Below are 21,724 nucleotides of genomic sequence, written 5' to 3'. Positions count from 1 at the left end.
GAGTACCATGGGATAAATGCTAGTGCTTCCTCCATAGCTCTGAGAGAGCGCTGCCTTCCCAGAATCAATCACACTGTGGAGCTGACAACTGGCTTCTGCAAAGTCCAAAGATCCCACCCCCTAGACAACAAACAGCATTCTATCTGGTGTCAGCAGGGCTAACGAGCAGGGAAGGAGAAGCCAGTGCACTAGATCATACTGATTAGCAGTTGCCAGTACTCAAAGATGGCACAGGGCTTGGTGAAAGGACAAGGGGAGACAATTTAGAAAAATGGACAAACAAAATACATCAGGGCTGGGGGGACGTCTGGGCTTCTTCAACATAATTCACAAGCCTCTTTTCATTGTTATTAAAACCGACAATCAACTCCTTTCTTTCTTTTTTTTTTTTTTAAGATTTTATTTATTTATTTGACAGAGAGAAATCACAAGTAGGCAGAGAGGCAGGCAGAGAGAGAGGAGGAAGCAGGCTCCCTGCTGAGCAGTGAGCCCAATGTGGGGCTCGATCCCAGGACCCTGGGATCATGACCTGAGCCGAAGGCAGAGGCTTTAACCCACTGAGTCACCCAGGTGCCCCTCTTTCTTTCTTTCTTTTTTACGACAGAGAGTGCACAAGCATGGTGGAGACGGGGAGAAGAGAGAGAATCTTAAGCAGGTTCTATGCTCAGCACAGAGCCCAGGCTCTACGCTCAGCACAGAGTCCAACTCGAGGCTTGATCTCATGACCCTGAGATCATCCCCCGAGCCTAAATCAAGAGTCATATACTTGGGGCACCTGGGTGGCTCAGTGGCTTAAGCCTCTACCCTCGGCTCAGGTCATGATCCTGGGGTCCTGGGATTGAGCCCCGCATTGGGCTCTCTGCTCAGCGGGGAGCCTGCTTCCCCCTCTCTCTCTGCCTGCCTCTCTGCCTACTTGTAATCTCTGTCAAATACATAAATAAATCTTTAAAAATAAAAAAAATAATGAATTAATTTTTTAAAAAAGAGTCACACTTAACCGACCGAGACATCCTGGCACTGCCGATCAACTTCTTTCTGATTCAGTTTTTCCTTCCATTAAAAAAACGGGGGTGAGACAAAAAACATGGCCACAAATAATGGCTTTATAGGATTCAGACATTACTGGGGTATATGTGGGAAAATACAAATGAGATCAGCTGGCTCAGACACAAAGTCTCCGACTGATGGTCACATTCAACAACATGAAAGACATCATATGTTAAGTGAGTGGAGATGTATCTGCTGGTCCTCAGCTTAACATCTTGACAGATGATAGAGAAGTAGGAGCTAAGCAGCAGCTCAATAAAATACAGAAAAGACTTCAAATTACAAGCATTGAGAACTCGAGTATAGAAGGAGAAGAATGAGAGTACGGGTCTCAGAACGATTAGAAAACTGTGGAAAGCGGTAAACACACAGTAAGAGGAGAGAACAACAAAGAACATCCAGGAGTAAACAGCTCAAACACCGTTCCAGAAAAACCCTAAAAACAGGAATGGGAAAGGTGGCAAAGGCCAGAATATTCGACGACAGGACAAGTGAGGCAAGGAGAGGGATAACGGTTCTAGGCATTAGTACTGACTACAAAAATCCCTGACTAAAGGCAAGGCTCCAAGTAAACTACAGGTGAAAAGAGCAACTTATGACCCTAGACTCTGTAGTCTCAAAAGAAGGGAGGATTCAGAAGTAAGGAGTTTGGGCGAGGAAACCAATTCCAGTGCATAGCATATCTGCAGCAGGGATGGGATATGAAGAAGGGGAGAGGGAGAGTGCTAAGAGTTCCAAGAAAAGACCGAAGACTTAACAATACTTAACATAATGTTGCATTTACAAAGCCACACAGACTCTGCCACCACTTCAGTGCTGACTATAAGACCAACGTGAGGCAAGGCTTCACAGGCTGAAGGAGGCCAAGTGAGTCGAATGTGAGTGGACCAGAGGCTGTCTGCCAGATGAACGGGGGGTAAAGGCAGACCCAGATAGACTGTTCACCTTAGGAATGATGGAAGGTGCTACTTACTGGGACCTAAGGGAACACAGTCCTTTGCATGCCCTCTCCCAAGCAGACTTGGAGAAAAAAGCAAACAAACCAAGCCAGTAAGGAGCAGAATATGCAAATATGTTGGTACGGCTCCTCCCTCACAGGAGGACTCTTTGTCACCAGAATGCTTTTCAGGGAAACACCAGAGAAATCCTCATCAATTTCATCAGCCAGAAGCTGCCTTTAAGCCAGCAGGACGGAAGCTGGCAGAGTTATTAATGGCTTTCCCAGTTGTCAAATTCTGTGCATCTCTGATTAACCCTCAGAGGGGTAAGAAAGTAAGATTTTCTTATAAAAGATTTTAAAAGGAAAAAAAAACCACCCTTCAAACAATAAGGCATCCAAGACAAATGCCAAATACAAGAAAATGCATCTTTGGAACAAGGGAGAGACACACAGCAGCAACTCTTGCTAAATTCCTGGGATTAATTGCCTCAGAGAGAGGCTGTAATTTAAAGGAATGAAAAACACATACAGACTGCTGTCTGAGTCCTGACCAGACAGTCAGGTTGTCATTACTCCTTATGACAAACGGCTCTGACTCGGGCCTTTATAAATGAAGCTCTTGCTGCAAAAAGCTTAAAAGGTCATTGTCTTGAAAATACACAGTTGACTCTGCTGAAAATTAGACCATTTAAAAAATGAGTGTTTTCCTATGCTCTTCTGTTTTTACTCAATCTCCAGACAACAGAAGGCCTCGCTGGTATTCCTGTCCCTAGATGGCACAAGTCCTTTCATTCCCTGGGTGCTCTTAGTAAGAAACCATAGGCCTGTCTTTATTGCCAAGGACTGTGCACACATGTAAGGGCTTAGTTTCTGGGAGGAAGGCACAGGGCCCATGGGTGTCATTCACAGGGCATACCTAAGAGCACATATCTCTTGGAACTTCAGAGGCTTAACTCTTCCATAAGGAAAAAGATAATTACCGTTTACAAATTCCTCTTCTCCCTTATCCTACCTTTAATTTCATGCATTTTAATGCATACATTCCATATTCCTATGGGACATTTTATGTTAAAAATACAAAACTGTATCTCTAAGTGGTTATGTCCTACTCTCCCCACCCCGCCGGCCTGGCTGTTTAATTCTTTCCTTCTGTGTTTTCCCATGCTATACCCAAATACAATCCATACATATTCCCTTTTCTTTCTCTTCTAACATTCCTCATAATAAATATTCATATGTATTTTACTTGCCCAGAAAGAATGCTAATTCTGAAGTTGCCAAGCAATAGTCTATATTTCTAAGCAACAGGCTCAAAATCCTCAGAAAAGAGCTAGAATTCAGGTAGGCATATATTTGAGAAATATGTTGGGACTCTCCAGGTGCCAGAAATCCTGTTCCTAATCCTCAGAAGTCTCCTCACTTCTCGGAGACTTTTCATCATTCTGCCTCTGCTAAACACAAGGGAAGTTCATCTAAGGTAGTTAGCTCCCACAAAGATCTGAGCACTTCAGGGTTAAACTTCAGAGATTATCCCCTCTGATTTTACAGATCAGACACTGAGGCCTAGGGTGGGAAAGGGACTTGCCCAAAATCAAATGACAAATTTGGCTCAGTCAACACCAGAACCCAGGGCAATTCTCTAGACAAGAGTTGTCAGGCTATGGGGGCAGCAGGCACTGACAAGTGATCCCAGTTCCCACCACAGCTGCTCTAGGAGTCATTTGCTGTTTTACCAACTTAGTTCAAAACTGGCTCAAGTAGGAGTTGAAAAGGACACAGGCAACATTTCATTTGGAAAAGCAGGAAGTGAGAGAGATGAGCTCTCGCAGCTCATTTCCCAGGAAGGTTCACCAACTGGCCCCACTCTTAGAAGACACCGGGCCTCTTACACCCAACACATAAGGTCCAGTCCTCGAATGTTCTCTCCTGTATTTCGCCCACTGCTTCCTAACTGGTTTTCCTGCATTCCTCCATATACTTGCCACTTTAGGTCACCCTAACGAATGCTGTCAGAGGTAGCTGCCTCATATATGTCTGCAGTAATGGCTGCTCCCAGATAAGAATAAAGTCCAAACGTCTCAGCCAGGCATTCCAGGCCCTCAGTTCAGGCCTTTTGGATCTTCCCTCTCACATTACAAACACTCTGTAGCTTTAGTCATAGATTTATTCAGGGTCCCCCCAAACAAACCCTGTAAATCTTCTGTCTCTGGGCTTTTGCTTAAGCTATTCCCTTTCAATCTCCTAGAATCTCCTTATCCTCCACATCAATTCATCAAAGTCCTATGCAGTCTGTCCACACAGCTGAAACCCAGGGAGCCTCCTCACATCTCCCCAAATACTCTCCTCCCTTCAGAGAACGCTTTTCTGTATTTTGTGCTCCCTTATCACAGTCTCTCTTTTAAGTTATTATATAAAAACCTGCTCATACTTCAATGACTCCCTTCACTACAAGATAAAGTTCACCTCCTTTGCAAGGTACCCAAGATTCACCAATGATCTGGTGCCATCCTAACTCGAGGCGCATCTCCTGCCACAGAGCTTGGACTTTACAGTCTAGCCAAACTTATCAACAGCAGAGTTTCTGAAATATTCCACGCTATTTCATGTTTCTATGACTATGCATTTATTTGTCTCTCTCCCAAGTATATCTACAAGTGACAGTCCTATTTTAAGACATATAACTTTCTCTTTTATAAACCCACCTTATTAAAAAAAAAACCAATCAACCACTATGAAAATCAAGTAAGTGAAATTATTTAAAACTCTCTGATAAAAAGGAAGAGAACTGTTTCTTATCTCATCCCACTTTAGGAACTACTTCTTTTCTTTTATGCCTGATTCCTGACTGTTCTAGCAGGTTTCAGTCTATAAAGAGAATAATTTTAAAGTGTGTTTCCTTAGAATTCTCTTGTATTTCTAATATCAAAGAGTCTGTGGTTTGTAAGTCAAAGGAAGGAACAAAGGCAACTCCTCTTCAAAATGAAGTAGACAAGAACACTCTATAGACCTACCCCTCCCTTTCTTGGCTACTGTTACGTATCTCTTATTAGTAGTCACTAACTCCCACAGGAGTCCTGGAAATTCTGGGCACAGAAGAGAGAGCAGGAGAAAGTACTACCAAGGACACATAGCTTCACTCCACCAGAACTCCCAGCCATGAGAACTTGGAGCAAATATAAGAGTCTCATAAAGCTGCTGCCAGGATTTCACCTATACACAGATGATAATAGTAGTAGTATTTGGTTTTAATATATATTCTTTGACATGGCTTAACTAAATTTCAGTTACAGCAAAAAGGCAGGTGAACAATATTAAATACTGAACTCAAGGCAAGCAACTTCTCTTATGCCAGCCCAATCAGATGGCAGAGCTGAGTGACAGCCTTCAGAACCCTCAGCTACATCACATACCAAAAAGATCTTTTATCAACTTCCTTGCCAGAAGGTGTCTAGCACAGGGACCATAAAAGGACAAGCTCTTCGTGCACGAGGCTGTACGTGTGTATGTGGTCCTGTCAGGACACTTCATGCCAAACGAAGGAACCAGAACCTACTTCTGGCACCTAGAAATGACTGTCATACAGTGAAACATTTTTGCCTGTTTGGTCACAGTATGCATTTCTGGGTAAAAATTCAAATACAATCAGATAAATTAGAAGAACAAAGAAAACAAATGTAATAGACCTAAAGTGACTTCATCTTAAGGCTGAAAGACTAGAATTCTCACTGAGATGTTTTTCCAAAGTAAGCCCAGTGTCACAATGGTAAATGAAGTACTTAATCTCCTCTGTGCTAGCAACAATTTTAAGAAATGAATATATTCCCCTCTGGCTGGTATGTTGGTGGAGATATTTGTGACTGATTGAATCTGAAGCTTCTCTAGTTCCCGCTGAGTGCAGAGCCTGACACAGGGCTCGATCTCATGACCCTGAGATCATGACCTGAGCCAAAATCTAGAGTCAGATGCTTGAACAACTGAGCCACCCAGGCACTCCATTTTTAAAGCTTTTTAAATCTGCAGTACAGGGTCGCCTGAGTGGCTCAAGGGATTCTTTGCCTTGGAAGGCAAAGCATTTAAAAAGAGACAAGAAGGGCAGGAATGATTCTGGGATTATAATTACATTTAGAAGAAGAGATAACATGAGGAAGGGGGTGAGGATAATAGGAACAATAGACACATACCACCTCTTGTGCAGGTCTCAGCAACGACTAGGACATGGCACTTAACCACAGTGCTTCATAAAAGCCTCCCTCTGTTTCCAAAGGGATGGTGAAAATTAAAATGGCATTTTGCCTTACGCTTATTTGCTTTCTACATTCTAGCAGGTGGTCTAGGCTCAAAAGCAGGCAGACAGCAGTGTCAGGGGCAGCCACACCTTTACCCTGCTTGTGAATATCTTTATGCAAAGACAGATGCTGAAGGCTTCAGGACAGACCTTCTGACAGCGGGTTTCTGGATGTCCTGTTTGTGCATTTTGATAAACACAGGGACCCTGCAGTCTCAATCCTGGCTATAGAGAGAGATGAATGGCAGGAGAAGATGCCTGCCTGGGTAGATGGTCATTAATCCAGACCACAAAAGAATAAAAATTTAACCTGATGGTGACCAAACTTCAAATCTAACCTCCCTAGAGAGAAATCTAGATAGTCTTCTTCCACAGCAAATTCAGGGAGCAAGATCTCAAATGTGGTTCTACAACATTTTTAAGGTTTTTATTTTATTTATTCATTTTTAAAAATATTTTATTTATCTGACAGAGAGAAATCACAACTAGGCAGAGGCAGGCAGAGAGAGAGGAGGAAGCAGGCTCCCCATGGAGAGAGAGCCCAATGTGGGACTCTGTCCCAGGACTCTGAGATCATGACCTGAGCCGAAGGCAGAGACTTTAACCCACTGAGGCGTCCCTATTTATTCATTTTTAAAGATCTATTAATTTATCTGAGAGAGAGAAAGAGTACATGTGGTAGTGGGGGGCAAAGACAGAGAATATCAAGCAGACTCCCCACTAAGTGCAGAGCCTGATACAGGGCTTGATCTCACAACCCTGAGATTATAACCTGAGCTGAAATCAAGAGCAGATGCTTAGCCAACTGAGCCACCTAGGCACTCCATTTTTAAAGGTTTTTAATCTGCAGGACGGGGTGCCTGGGTGACTCAGTCAGTTAAGCATCTGCTTTTGGCTTGGGTCCTGGGATTGAGCTCCGCACTGGGCTCCCTGCTCATAGGGAAGCCTGCTTCTCCCTCTACTGCTCCCCCTGCTTCTGCTCTCTCGCTCTGTCAAATAAATAAACAAAATCTTTAAATAAATAAAATAAATAAATAAGTAGATCTGCAGGACAATAAAATCCAGACACTAACTATGTTTGCTCTTGTTCTCGAATCTCAGACATGTATGATTTTGTCTCTGTATCCTCATTTAAAAATATGCTACAATGAAGTAAATATCTCATTAGGATATTATAAGGATTAAACAAGACTTTAAATATATAAATATATATAATATATTTATTTATATACACTACAAATGTTTTGTATGTTATAAATTAGTATACACATGAAAAATATTATTATAGCTGATATATTTCATTCAACAGATGATGGAAAAGAACCAAAAAAAATGGAATCTGGCGACACTATACACCTGGATGAGACAAGGCAGAGAATGGCAAAATGATCCCTGGCTTAGCAAATGGGAAGAGAGCTGAAGATGTCGAAGTGGGACTGCAAAGGCAGGAGTGTGGTGTATTATGAAGGCGAGGAAACCAGTAGACCAGTCTCTCTTAATGGCACCCTAAGTGTCAGGAGGGTTCCAGGCCCTGTCTAACTTACCTGCCTCTCTGTACCTGAAAGAACTATGAATTGTGACTGTACAAGCTTCTGATTTTCCTTCTGGTTATCAAAGCTAAGGAAAAGGATTGGGGCAGAGAAATTAAAATGGGCTAGTACATTCCCTCATCTTTCACTCGTTTGTGCCTCAAAAGCACCTAGAAATTAAGAGAAGAGGAGCAACCACAAGCAGCACTCAGTTTACAACAGGAAGGAGGAGGGCAGGGAAAGAGACAGAGAAAAAATGAACAGACAGTAACTCAGCATCAACCAGCTAGCAACTTCCTTCACTAGGAGACTTGGACTACTTACTAATATTGAAGTGACTAATCCATAGGTGCTACTAAAAACAAGAGTGCGGTCTGCATCAGCCCCAAAAGAAAGGCAAACACCCTGTGAAGGACTTTCAGAGGGACATGAGAGAAATCAGACCATTGCTATGAACCAGGGAGCCACGGAAGACCCTTAGGGAGAAACAATTGTTAAGTCAGTGCAGGAAAGGTGAAGAAGGCAATGTAAATTCAGGTCATGCTGAAGCCAGGGGGGAGGTGAGAGCACAGGTGGGCTGTGGGGAGCACAAGGAGGAGGCAGTCTGACACAGGAAAATCAAGGGGGAAGGAAGGGGAAAGGGAGGGGGTGGTAGCAGAAGAAAGAGAAGGTAAGATGAGAACAGAACATTTTAAACTAACCCAGAACTCCATTGTGAAGGACAAGTCACGAGGCAAGATACAGCTCAAAGGCATCAGCACCACGTTTCACCACTGCAAAGAGATAACACAGCCTTCCAAATGTGCATGGAGGGAGGCTATGTGATCTGCACGGACTCCCAGAGCTCCCCGGGATTACCGAGGCTTTTCAGCAGTACTAAGTCCCAGCAGCCTTGGCGTGTACTTGAAACTGCTTCCCTGAACAGATCCCAGTGCTGGAAAAATAATCATGACCTGCTGGGGAACACATTTCACTCCTGGTGGGTGCCTGGCTAAGGGAGTGCAGACTCCCTTTCCCCTCACCACCAGTATATGCACCCACCTTACCCTAGAGTGGACTGGAGGGTGCATGACGCTGGTGGGGAGCCAGGGGGCAGCCGGTGAGAGAGGACCAGCACCCCTGCTCCACGTTCCACTCCAGCTGCTTCAGGGCATCCCTGCATTTCTTTCACGTTTACATCTTCCCCAGACAAATGAACCGCCCATTCAGTCTGCCTTCTGCTTCCAAGTACACAATTGCTAATGTGTTTAAGAATCATATCAGGAAGGCAAATTGTATAAAGGTTGTTTCCACCTTCTTAGTCGTCTTTGGCAGAAAGAGTTCTCCAACGCATCTTAAAGCTCTATTGCAAGGTGGCTCTTGGGGAACTATCCATTCAGCTCACGGCAACAGAAGGTCGAGAGGGAGGCAAGAACCCTTAACATCCCAGATCTGACCCAGACTATGTCAAGATGGAGAGGGGAAAAAAGGAAAATGATTGACAGGCTGTCGTATTCCAATACAAAAGGAGAAAAAAAATAAGTCTTAACCACCTCTCTCTCTCTCTCACTCATTTGCATGTTTGAGAATATCAAATATAAGAATCCAAACAAGAGCCAAATGTCCAATTTGATACAAGTCAGGAAAGTTTTCAGCATACAAAGAAATACAATAATGGCTAGAAAGGTCAGGAGCAGCAGGTCAGAGAATTCAAACACAGCAGTGAGACGGAGGTGTTTCATCCTGTGTGCCGGGCTGACCCTGCTCCTTTAGCTCACCCCCGCCCTCCAATCAATCACTCAAAAGCCCCAGAAGAGCAAGGAATCACCTCTCAAGCCACCACATTAATCTGACAGGCAACTTTCAAAGGATCCTTACAGGAGAGATGGGGAGGGAGCAAATTTAGGCAACGGAGCAGGATCTCTAAGAATCCACGTGATTAGGGTACTAAAAGGAACTGTCCTTGGGGAAATCTGGGTATTCTCATTATTTCTAATCTCTATACCACTCTGCTGAAGAGAAAAAAATACCAACCATCCTGTCTCCCTGATGCTGTGAAGACAGGCTAAAAGAAGCACTTCCACAGCCACTGTTCATGCACAAGGGATAGGAAAGCATTGCTTTCATACAGAGCAGCATCCATCTTCTCCAGCCTGGGCTGGGGCCAACGGTCTGTCTCTCACCACAGGCTCTGGTGAGTCAGCAGCACAACTGCCAGAGGTGGGGGGGCCCTGAGCCTTTTAACCCCCTTTCCCTCACCCAATCCTATTACTCATAAATAATAACCTAGGGGGCTGAAGCAAAAATGTCAACCACTGCTGCTTGGACAGTGGTCAACTTGGAAGTACACACAGCTTGGGAGGACAGGGAAGAAAGCAAGCTGAGGGGGTACTTACTCAAAGTCCTCAAACTCCAAGTCGGTTCCCTCTACTGATGGACCCTGGTTGTCTGAGGAAGAGGAGGAGGTGGAAGAACGGAGACGGTTCTGCTGATAGCGCATGGAGCGCTGGCGAATACTGTCTCTCCGTGAGAGATACTGGATCATCCTCTGGGCGTAGTAGGCAGCAGGAGATAATCTGAGAGAGACAGAGATGGACAAACACAAACTAGCACTAATGTGGAGAATACTGTGAAAGACAGTAAATCCAGCTCTCCCATGGCATCTCCCTGCTGAGGCGAACTCTGGAGACATGAAAAATAAAGGGCATTTAACTCACCAGGAGGTCTGTACTGCACAATATGCTTATCAGACTACCACCAGTATTTCTGTTCGGAGAGAAGGCAAAGAGGCTGTTGAATCAGTCATCACCTGCTCAACAGCTGCCCCCTCCTAAGGGGATAACACTGGACCTTCCTTTTCAGTTTCTTAAGGGACCCCTTGTAGCTTTCTCAGGGTTCCCTTCACATAGATTCACGGCCGTCTTCAATCATCCATACTCAAAATGTAAGAAACGAAAAGAGACCATAGCAATCGTCTACAGGCCAGCTCTTCTTTCATTTTATACAGGAGAAAAGAGGCCAGGAGATGGCACACTGGGCATGACCAAAGAAGGCACCATCTTCACCAGGACGTCCTTCTCCAACAAATCCACACAGCTCCAGATTTGTCCTAGCTCCCTAAAATGAGCTCTCTGAACCCCTCAGATCTATGGATTATTCACAGATATTTGTAACACAGAGAAAGTAGTCAGGATCAAAAAAGAGAGTAAAATACACTCAGGAAAACAAAACCTAACAGGGAAAAAAAAATATTTTTCTATTTCTAACAACAGAGCATCAGAGGCTACATGGGCTCTTAGCAATGCAGAAGGCAGATTACTCCTTTTTCTTCTCCCTAACCATGGCTATTCTCAGTGGATAATTAATCTAGACCTCTATCCTTCCAAATGTGGCTTAGTGTCTTCATAGTCCATGAAAACGTCTAATGTCCCATACAATTCACCACATTCCCTTCTTTCTCAAGTTTTTCCTCCATCTTTCAGAACACTGCTACATACTAAGAAAGTGAGAGAAGAACAATAACAGAAAAATGTTTTATATATAATATTAAGTGGATTACTAAGAAATTTCCAGGCTTAAAATTTGCCTGAGGCACACACTTTTAACTCAACAATCCCACTAGGAATTTTATCATATGCAATTAGTGGAAAAATTGGGAAATATCCCAAATGCCCACCAACAGATTAAATAAACTGTATCTGTACAAAGAAACACTAGGTAGCTATTAAAAAGAGTAAGTCATCCCTATATACACACAAGAAAAACCCTCTAAAACAAAAATTTTAGTGGGAGAAAAACTGGAAGAATAGTATGCATATACGAATATATATATATATAAACATATATATTTTTCAATTAGAACAAAAAAATTAAAAGGAAACACAGCAATCCTAGTGAGGATTCCTAGGAATCTTAACCTCTATAATATTTGAATATAAAAGGAAAAAAATCTATCTTTTTTTTTTTAATGGAAATCTGGAAAAACTGATTGAGAATGGAAACAGTAACAGTTACATCCAATGATGAGAATAGTATTTATAAAATCTTGCTGCCTGACTTTTCATTACCCCTAGACAAAGTTTCTGGGAAAGTCTCAGTAAATCTACTGACTCAGACCAAAGAGCTTCTGTGGTCACCTGCTGTAGGAGCTGAGACTGTCTCTGAAATGCCAGTCATCAGAGGTGGTATCCTTCTGGCTAACTGCCAAATGGAATTCCCAAGCACAATCTTTGGAACTCAGAAAGTCCTTGTTATAGAACAATATACTGCATTTGGCATCCCTGAATCCAAATTATACAGCAGGTGGGCAGGGGATGCAGAGATGCCTTGGCCAGATCATCAGAGTACAAGAATCATTTCTTAAAGGTCTCAACATGTGGATCTTTCATTATCCATTGGCCCCTGTTGACATACATTTTGCAAGGTTGAATCAAGAATCCTAAATTTTCAAGACAAAAGTCAGCACTCTTGAGTTATTCCTGTATCTACTAAATATACAGAAATCTTCCAGAAGTCAACCATTGATGGTTAAATTCTCAAGTAAATCAGACTAGAAAAGAATGTAAAAAAACCGTTTCAAGAGCAGAATGAAGATTGTTTTTTGGAACTGACTCCAAAAAGTGACTATATGTACATTCATTCCTCAGTCGATAGCCCACCCTAACTAATGGGAAAATTATATTATTGGTGACAGAAGTAGAAAGAATGTTGATGCAGACAATAATAAAGACTGCCCTTTTATGTAAGGGCATAATTTCAGCACTAGGTAACCCCAACTGTTTAATTTCACCATTGGATAGGAATTCCCTAAGCTACAAACCTATGCATCAATGGTAAAGAAAAAAGGATTCCTGGTACAATTATCAAACACAAGTACACCCTAGCCTCATCTTTTTAGGTATCCAGAGGGAAACTAAAGATATGAATGCTGAAATGTCCCATAAAGGCTTTGACCTATATGTATTGTGTATGGTGAAGTCTAAGAGGAAAAAGAAATTAAACAACCAGTAATGAGTTAGCAATCCTCCTCCTAGTAGAGAGCTGGTTAATCACCAAATTCTGGTGTCCCAAGTAAAAATTTTAAATGTTTAAATAAATCCACAAATTTTCTTCAAGGAAGAATACCTTCTCCTCTAAAGAAAACTCTGTGTTCAGGGGCGCCTGGGTGGCTCAGTGGATTAAGCCGTTGCCTTCGGCTCAGGTCATGATCTCAGAGTCCTGGGATCGAGCCCCGCATCAGGCTCTCTGCTCCGCAGGGAGCCTGCTTCCTCCTCTCTCTCTGCCTACTCTCTCTCTGTCAAATAAATAAAATCTAAAAAAAAAACAAAAAAAACCTCTGTGTTCAGAGGGAAAAATGTAAAAATAGCAACACCACAAAGTATGACACTTTGATAAAGAGATCTGAGTGGGAGTAAATAAAAGATTTATTACATGAAAGGAGGACAAATAATGGTCTTTAAGGATCACTGTTAAACGTCAGGTTAAAAATTCTGGGGATGAGGGGCACCTGGGTGGCTCAGTGGGTTAAAGCCTCTGTCTTGGGCTCAGGTCATGATCCCAGGGTCCTGGGATCGAGCCCTGCGTCGGGCTCTCTGCTAGGCAGGGAGTCTGCTCCGCCGCCCCCCCCACCCCCCGCCTGCCTCTCTGCCTACTTGTGATCTCTGTCTGTCAAATAAATAAATAAAATCTTTAAAAAATAAATTCTGGGGATGAGATTGCTATTGCTGTCCTAAAAAACTCTCTTATAGCAAGAAATTCTCTTCTCAGTGTTTCAGAGTAATCAGATTGATGCATAAAATCTCCCTCTCTTATTTTCGGCTTACTGCTTTCAAGAATGATCAAGGGTGATAAGAGACTAACATAAACTTCCTTGGTTCGGTCATCACCATCTCAGCTGCCTCCCCGTATTCTCCCTGATCCTGGATTTGCCATTTCCGGGTTATGGAAAAGGAAGTAAGGAAGTGATGGGGGAATCCTTTCATTAGTCTCTCAGAAAGAATGCTCAGTATCATGACATAACTGTGGCAACAACAAGATCACTCAATATCCCTAGAATCAAATAGACTGGTCTACGGGTCTTTCCAGACTTGAAATTCTTAATCTAAAGCAAAGCTCCTTTAGCTTTATCTACCTATATTTGTTAACTTACCAATCCCACAATTAAAATTATTCTTTCTTTTGGCAAAGTCTCACCATTTGCTCCGGTATTACTTAAATAATGTGAAGGTTATCCCCTACTTAGGTCATTAACAAAATCAGTAAGTCTGGCTGTGACAACACCAAATGGCTGCTCACTATAAATAAATGTTACACATCAACTCAACACCTCATCCTGGGTCCTCAGTCATCAGTATCAGGTAAGGGTGGGCCCTGAACTTGTCTAAGTGCTTTTTTAACCTCTTTGAGAACTCTTCAAATATCTTCTGATCGGTGTAAGGTAAACACTTTATTAAAATGTCAACTTGTTTTATTTAGTTACCCTTTTGACAGTCATCTCTTCCTTTAGGTCACATCCAAAAACTGAACATCTGAATGAGCTTGACTTCTACTTTTCGACAGTCTAAATTTTCTCTCAAATGAGAGCAACTAGAATTATGTGTTAGCTGGTTAGTTTTAATTTGTAAGTAATTTCCCTATTAATAACTACTTGTTTCCCTTTTGACTGTCCATCTGAATGGCAACAGCCTCCCTGATCAGCAAAAAAGGCATATCCTGTGACTCTGCCAGTGGCCTCCTCAGGTCCCTCCTCTAAGTGCCCCACTTACAGAAATGAGCCCCAAAGGACAAGAGCTCAGTCACAACCCTCTGCCACCAGAGGTTCTGTTCACTTACCTGCAACACTTCCCCATCACCTGAACCACCTGTCTCAAAACTGTAACTGAAGAGTAAAAGAGCACCAGGACCAGAGAGGCACAGAATGGGGCTTCCAACAGCTTGGCAACCCCAAGGGCAGCCCCTCCCTCCCACCTAGTGCCATTTCTCACTTTGGCCTTACCTCGCTGGGTCTGGGTAAATTGGGTGCTCTCTGGATCCTGCTCCATCATAACGGGATAATGAAATGAGGGAAGACTCCAGCAGCCTCCTAGCAGAGATTAAAAAAATGGCAATAATCCCTGTCAATTACCAACTCAGAGGTCATTCATACGGGAAAAATAGGGGGAGAAATAAATAATATCCCCCTTTGGAGTTAGCTAATACCATCTATCTGGGATCATACCCTTCCTACAAACTAAGTACTTAGAGACGCAAATAAATAAACTACAGAGCTCCCACACCGGACATGGCCACTGTATTATGCTGAATACTGTTCTTCTGTGAGAAATGAACAACTGCTTCAGAGACATGATCTTATTCCTATTTGCAGTATCTCTGGCAAATAGGACAAAAAGGAGGTTGGGATCAACACAGGAGGGGAAAATTAGGCATACTCAGAGATATTCATGTAGTGCCAACATTTATCTTGGTGTTCAGTTTCTCCACGTTATCCTAATCCACATCTACTCATTCTGCTCTGCCCACACCCTTTCTGTGAGAAGTACTCCTCAGGCTCGCTTACCTGACAAAAATCTTTAATTACATAATCTAGTGCAATCATAAATTCAACTGATCACATGTCGATACACCCACATTTTATTGAGCACTTTCTTGGTGCCAGGCAAATACTAAGCACGTCATATATATTTTCTTACTTAAAACTCACCTATCACTGCAAGGTAGGCATTATTATACAAACATGAGAACACTGGGCCTAAAAGTTAAGTATATGGCACTGTGCACAGGGCTATTAAGTGACAGCACCGGGACTCCAGAGAAGGTCGATTCCGAAATGCTTCAAACCACAGTGCATGTAGGTAAAAAGTGCATATGTTTCCACTGTGAGACTAACCTATAATACTCAGTATTGCTGGCTCTTCCTGTGTTTTAAGGGAAGCCAGAAATCTGGACTTTTCCATGAAATCTCCTGACTGTTAAATTTTAGCTAAAATGTTTTTTTCCCCTCTTTGTACAGGGCCAATTAAAACACATCTGATAAATGTGGCCCAGGGACCCCAAAGTTTGCCATGTCTGCCACAATGCTTCCCAACTCAAATGTGCCTTGGCAGCCAACCAAAATCCTGCCACAGAACACGTTTCAAAGGAAATGGTCTCAGAAAGAAATGCATTTTGTTCCTCTCTAGCAGCATCTTTCCTGGCTCTCCCGGGAACAGGTCTCCAGCTCCCTGCCAGACTCTTCTTTAAAGCAGATCTGCAGGATAAGGACAGCAGCTACCAATCTTTTCCAATTGAGTTAATTCAATTCACTGTTATTAAAACCAGCTGGCTTTAGGTATAGTCATGTGCAGTCACTTTATCCCAGCAACTAGCTCACCAAAGCATTTCCCCCAACAGCCTGGGGAAGAGATACAGCAGAGGTCCTGTCAAGCTGGCTTGCTACCTTTCCTGCCCAGGACAACCAACTGTTAAATGATGCTTTCTATCTAAACAAGGCCTAATACCTCCTCACACAATTCACTTTAAGCAGTCCTACCACTGAAGGAAGAGAATATTACAATGTAACCAAGAGGAAGAGAAGAAAGCAATAAAATACATCTCTCTGGTCTGGAATCTTCAATGATATCACTGTTGACAGCAGCAGAAATGCTGTTTCATCAATTCTAAGAGATACCCTCCCATTTTAGCATGTCTGACACTGGGATGCATCTAATAATTGTAAGAAAAGTTTATTTTTTTTAAAAGATTTTATTTATTTGAGAGAGAGAGAGAAAGCAGGAGTGGGGTGGTGGGCAGTGGGAGAGGGAGACGCAGACTCGCCACTGAGCAGGGAGCCCGACACAGGGCTGAATTCCAGGATCCTGAGATCATGACCTGAGCCGAAGGCACATGCTTAACTGACTGAGCCAACCAGGCATCCCTGACACAGTTAAACTGGCAGGAATTTTTTTTTTTTTTCCTTTCATTATGGGCACATAAAATAATGGCATGTCTTTGAATCTTGAACTACAAAATGTTTGTGAGAGGAAGGGGTAGTGAGAGGTACCTAGACTGGAAAAAGAAGAAAAGTAAAATTTTGGGAAGAGTATATATTCAGGACATTTATGCCATCTTAGATAAATACTTGCCCACTACTAATTAATTAGTTCTATAGGAATTGGGAAGGAGTTGAATGGAAGCAAGATCTGGGAGCAACTGACTTCCCTGAACACCCAGAAGTCTGTCCATCCCAGAGGGCTCATGGAGTTTTTAGTCTTGAGTATAGCTGAGCCCCATCAGGTTATCCTCCAAATGGCTGCTCAGTAAACAAAAGCCCTTCGGCAAGGAGCATCCTGCAGAGTAACAAACATATATCTTTCTTAAGTACTTCTGCCTGGAGAATGATGTTGCTAAGTCAGGAAGCCAAAGCCAGTATTACCCCCTACTACTATGCTAAGGCAGTGTCCATATTCAGAGAGATGAGATGACTTTTTAAGGATCCTGTAAAGGAGATTCTTGAACTAGAATAGTCTGGATTAGATAATCTCAATTTAAATGATTCCATTTTATACTCCTGCAAAGTCTACTTCCCACCCGAACTTCCTATCTTAATTAGAAAGACTTCTTTAAATTAGGGTAAAGCCAAAATGTTAAGCTTTGTCTCTGGGGAGTCCCTGATGAGGTTCTTTTGAAACATGCATCCCTTGTGCCTACTTACTACAAAATCTGCTGGCACCATTTAGGCTTCCCAGGCAATACAGTGGACTGGCAAGCCATATATATATGGCATTTTAACTGCTAATACACAAAATCAGGAGAGCCAATTACTATGAATAGCACCCTCACACACTTACCACTGATTAAACATTGAGTTCTCTTCACTTAGGACACAAGTATACTCTGAAGGACTAAAAAAGACTTCTCCAATTGGTGTTGAACACCAAAAGAACTAGAGCTACCAGATGAGTAAATGTCAGCACCACTCCTAGGAACTTCAAACAAAGATCTTTTTCTCCTACAGTCAGCTTCCTGCAAACAGCCATCACTGGAGAAATGACATAAGAAAATGGGACGAGATGCCAGCTGTGTGCCTTCTTCTCTGGCCACCATAAATGTGACTTGACTTAACCATCTATCATGCAACTCAATAATGTGAAATCAGGTAGGGCTTAGGAGGGGCCTCAGACAAGCTTGTTCAGGCTTGAAGCTACCATTTCATTCTGACCTGTAATCACAATTTAGAAGAGTAACTGAAGCCCTTGACAGGAAAAAAACACACACACAAAACCCTCTTTCTGTGCAAGTTTGCCTGGTTCATTCTCTGTACCAGTGGTGTCCAACTGAGATACACAGGTGTTGGTGTATTCTGACCCACTGGAGAACAGAAAGAAAATATCAGAACTTTTTATTTATGTATAAACCATAATCTGTAACACACACACACACAACACACACACAAATTGCTCAAAAGCCTTTTACTAATAGACGTATTTAAAGTCTGAAGACCACTGCTCGTCAAACTATATCCTACTTTTAAGAAAATCCAACATCTGAAAGAATAAACACAAATATATAAATACCATACATTTAAAAGAATAAGTACAAATACATAAATATAAAAACCATAAATATGTAAAAGCATAACCATACTCATACATAGAGCAAAAGAGAGAGAACAATAACACAAATGTGGTAAAATGCTAATATGTAGGGAATGTGGGTGAAGAGTATAAAGGAATTCTTTGCACTATTTTTGCAACTTTTCTGACAGTCTGAAATTATTTCAAAATTAGAAACATTCAAAAAAATTAAAAACATTCAATATACAAAACTAAAAAGTAAACCACTGAAAACTAAAAGGAAAACTCATTTTCTTTTTTTTTTTTTTTTAATTTATTTGACAGAGAGAGAGATCACAAGTAGACAGAGAGGCAAGTAGAGAGAGAGAGAGGGAAGTAGGCTCCCTGCTGAGCAGAGAGCCCGATGCAGGACTCGATCCCAGGACCCTGATATCATGACCTGAGCTGAAGGCAGCAGCTTAACCCACTGAGCCACCCAGGTGCCCCAAAACTCTTCATTTTCAAAAGAATTACTCACTTCTTAAAAAGGATTTCTTAAAATAGTAAGTTGCCCTAATGCCCTATAGCAGGTTTGGTAAACTAGAGGCCCCAAGCCAGCTGCCTGTTTTTATAAATAAAGTTTTATTCAAACATGGCCACAATCCACTCATTTATATATTGTCTGTGGCTGTTTTGGAGCTGGCAAGGCAGAGTTAATCCTGACAGGAACATGCTTAAAATACTCACTACCTGCTCCTTTACAGAAAAAAATCTGCCTACCCCCTGCTCTTAAAATATTTGCTTACATAAAATCCCTTGAAAGATAAAGTGAAGTCACTAAGAAATGGAACAGAAAAACATGAAATCAAAGTATTATACACTAAAGTCATCAAAAATTAATATTAAACCCTGATAAAATCATTACTCAACAGAGACACACTTCAAGCTGTAAAATTCCTAACATTTTAAATGACTACAGCTCTTTCTTCTTTTCCTGATTAATACTCTGATTATGCACAAGTGGGTTCCCTAGTTCCACTATATCCTTTGATGACTAGGAAAACAATAAAAAAAATAGTGGAAGAAAGCTCTGGAAAAGAACAAAGCTATCAGGGCAGATGAGATGGGTCATTTGAACGAAAAGAACTTTCATTTCAAATCCAACGGGTATTGGAGTTGAGAAGCAGGAAGTTTGGTACCTTTATACATGTCTAGACAGAATGAATAAGTCGGTAGCAACTCCTTCTTACTCAACAATTATATCCTGAAAATATTCTTTTAACTAGTTGTTAGATCACAGACAAAAATCAATATCCTAAAGCAAACAAGTATGTTTAAACCTCCTCTAATTACTGGGAAAAATCAATTGCCGTGACTCTGTGACCTATATGACATGTAAAGCCTGCTCCAAGACCTCAGTGGGTCTTGGAAATTACTCAGTGAGTAATTTCCCAGCCTGACTCTGATGTCTGGGTGATATCTGCCATTTCAGTTCAGGGGAGCCAAACCCAAAACAGTAGCTTCCCTTCTGCCTAGAAAATAAAATCTAAATTCCTCAGCTTCGTTCCAAAGCTCTGCAGGTGAATTTCTCATTTCTTCTGGATATATGATATACTCTAGCCTGGTGGATTTCAACCTTTTTGGTCTCAGAACTCCTTTAACACTCTTAAAAATTAGTGAGAACCCCAACGAGCTTTTGTTTATATGGGTTTTATCTATTAATATTTACATTTGAAATTAAAATTGAGACATTCTTAACACAAGCACACATTCCATTAACCACCAGAGTGATAACCTCGTTACATGTCACAGCGAAAACTCCACAGGCACTTTGAGAAGCACTGCTCTAGCTGAAACTAAACACACCCTCATCTCATCTAGGTGTTTAGGTTGGCCATTGCTTCTTTCTGAAAAGTTCTTTCTCCCATTTCTGCCTTTAAAAATCCTTCAAAAAAATAAATAAAAAATAAAAATCCTTCAAAACTCGGGGCACCTGGGTGGCTCAGTTGGTTAAGCCTCCGCCTTCGGATCAGGTCATGATCTCAGGGTCCTGGGATAGAGCCCGCATAGAACTCTCTGCTCAGCAGGGAGCCTGCTTCTCCTTCTTTCTCTCTGCCTGCCTCTCTGCCTACTTGTGATCTCTGTCAAATAAATGAATGAAATCTTAAAAAAAAAAAAAAATCCTTCAAAACTCAGACATCTGACTCCTCCCTCCAAAAGATCACACTCTCCCAAAAGACCCCACTGGTTTTGAAACCTCTCTTAAAAGGCCTCTGCCAGAGGCAGCTGGGTGGCTCAGTTGTTGAGCGTCTGCCTTCAGCTCAGGTCATGAAGCCAGAGTCCTGGGATAGAGCCCTGCATTGGGCTCCCCGCTCTTTGGGAAGCCTGCTTCTCCCTCTCCCACTCCCCCTGCTTATATTCCCTCTCTTGCTGTCTCTGTCAAATAAATAAATAAAATCTTTAAAAAAAAAAAGGCCTCTGCCAAGTCACCGTGTACTATCATTACCTATGTTTTGTCTCTGCTACTGGACTACAAGCCACATGAAAGCACGTACCGGGTCCAAGTCATCTTTCTGTCCCCATTAAAACTCCTAATTAACATGTAATAAGAGACCAATAAAAGCCTACGAATAAATGAGCAGTCCTCAGTAGATTTGGAAGAACAAGCAAGAAGACACATCTGATTGCCCCCACTGACCCCATGACATTCAGACAAGGTTGATAGATACCCAAAAACTCACACTGAAATTCCTGAAGGAACAAGGTCTTCAGAAACTGCTTACATCACCCTTTATCCCTCTGGTCACTTAAGCTGCTCTGGTTAAAGTGCTGACATAGTTTTATCAGGACGATAAATGCAAGGCAGCCTGGTCCCTGGGAGGCTTATTAAATCATAAAGTCAGAGGCTGGCTATTTGCCTGGGAAACTACCACAGATGCTCCAGGATGGCATATTGCTAAAAGAGACCTCACAGGGGAAAGAGGGCAATGGTTTCAGGGGGATGGAGCGTCAGGAGGCCAAAGGAACTTGGATGCACTATTGCCTTCTTCCTTTTTGAATCTTGCTCTGCAAGCCTCCAATCTCTTGCCTTGGCGCATGCCTGGGCTGGGAGATGACAAGCCCTTATTCTTTGTAAAAAATAATTGTGTGTTCTGAAATGACACCTCTATTATGATTTCCAAATTGACATCTCTGCCTTAAAGCGGAGGCATCCAAGCCTCCCCATTTCACACACTGGCAATTATCGTTTAAGTTATCCAACAATAGGCACTCATCTGATCGCTGCAGGGCCCCCCTAGTTCTAGGGGTCCACTTATAGCATGATGCTGTCGCCAGTGGAGCCTGGCAGGCAATTCCTGCCCCTGCTGTGGGGTAGAACAAGGCAAGGTGGCCCGGCAAAAAGGCTGACATCAAG

At 42.3% G+C, this 21,724-nt stretch overlaps 1 protein-coding gene across 7 annotated transcripts in view; it reads right to left on the bottom strand.

Moving 5' to 3' along the window:
* Positions 1-21,724, bottom strand: part of AMBRA1 (autophagy and beclin 1 regulator 1) — a 178,674-nt gene that overhangs the window by 95,336 nt on the left and 61,614 nt on the right. For 3 of the 7 annotated variants that reach the window (XM_046015994.1, XM_046015998.1, XM_046015995.1), the window contains 2 exons: positions 14,775-14,861; positions 10,177-10,356 (listed from right to left, as the gene is read on the bottom strand). The exons of 2 other annotated variants lie outside the window; for them this stretch is intronic. In XM_046015994.1, the coding sequence (XP_045871950.1) occupies positions 10,177-10,356; positions 14,775-14,861 (267 nt within the window). The remainder of the gene's footprint in view (positions 1-10,176; positions 10,357-14,774; positions 14,862-21,724) is intronic. 2 more of the 7 variants (XM_046015996.1, XM_046015999.1) reach the window with 1 other exon arrangement.

The sequence above is a fragment of the Meles meles genome, chromosome 8 (genome assembly GCF_922984935.1).
Source record: "Meles meles chromosome 8, mMelMel3.1 paternal haplotype, whole genome shotgun sequence".
Taxonomy (NCBI): Eukaryota; Metazoa; Chordata; class Mammalia; order Carnivora; family Mustelidae; genus Meles; species Meles meles.
This window is presented reverse-complemented; position numbering and strand designations above follow the sequence as displayed.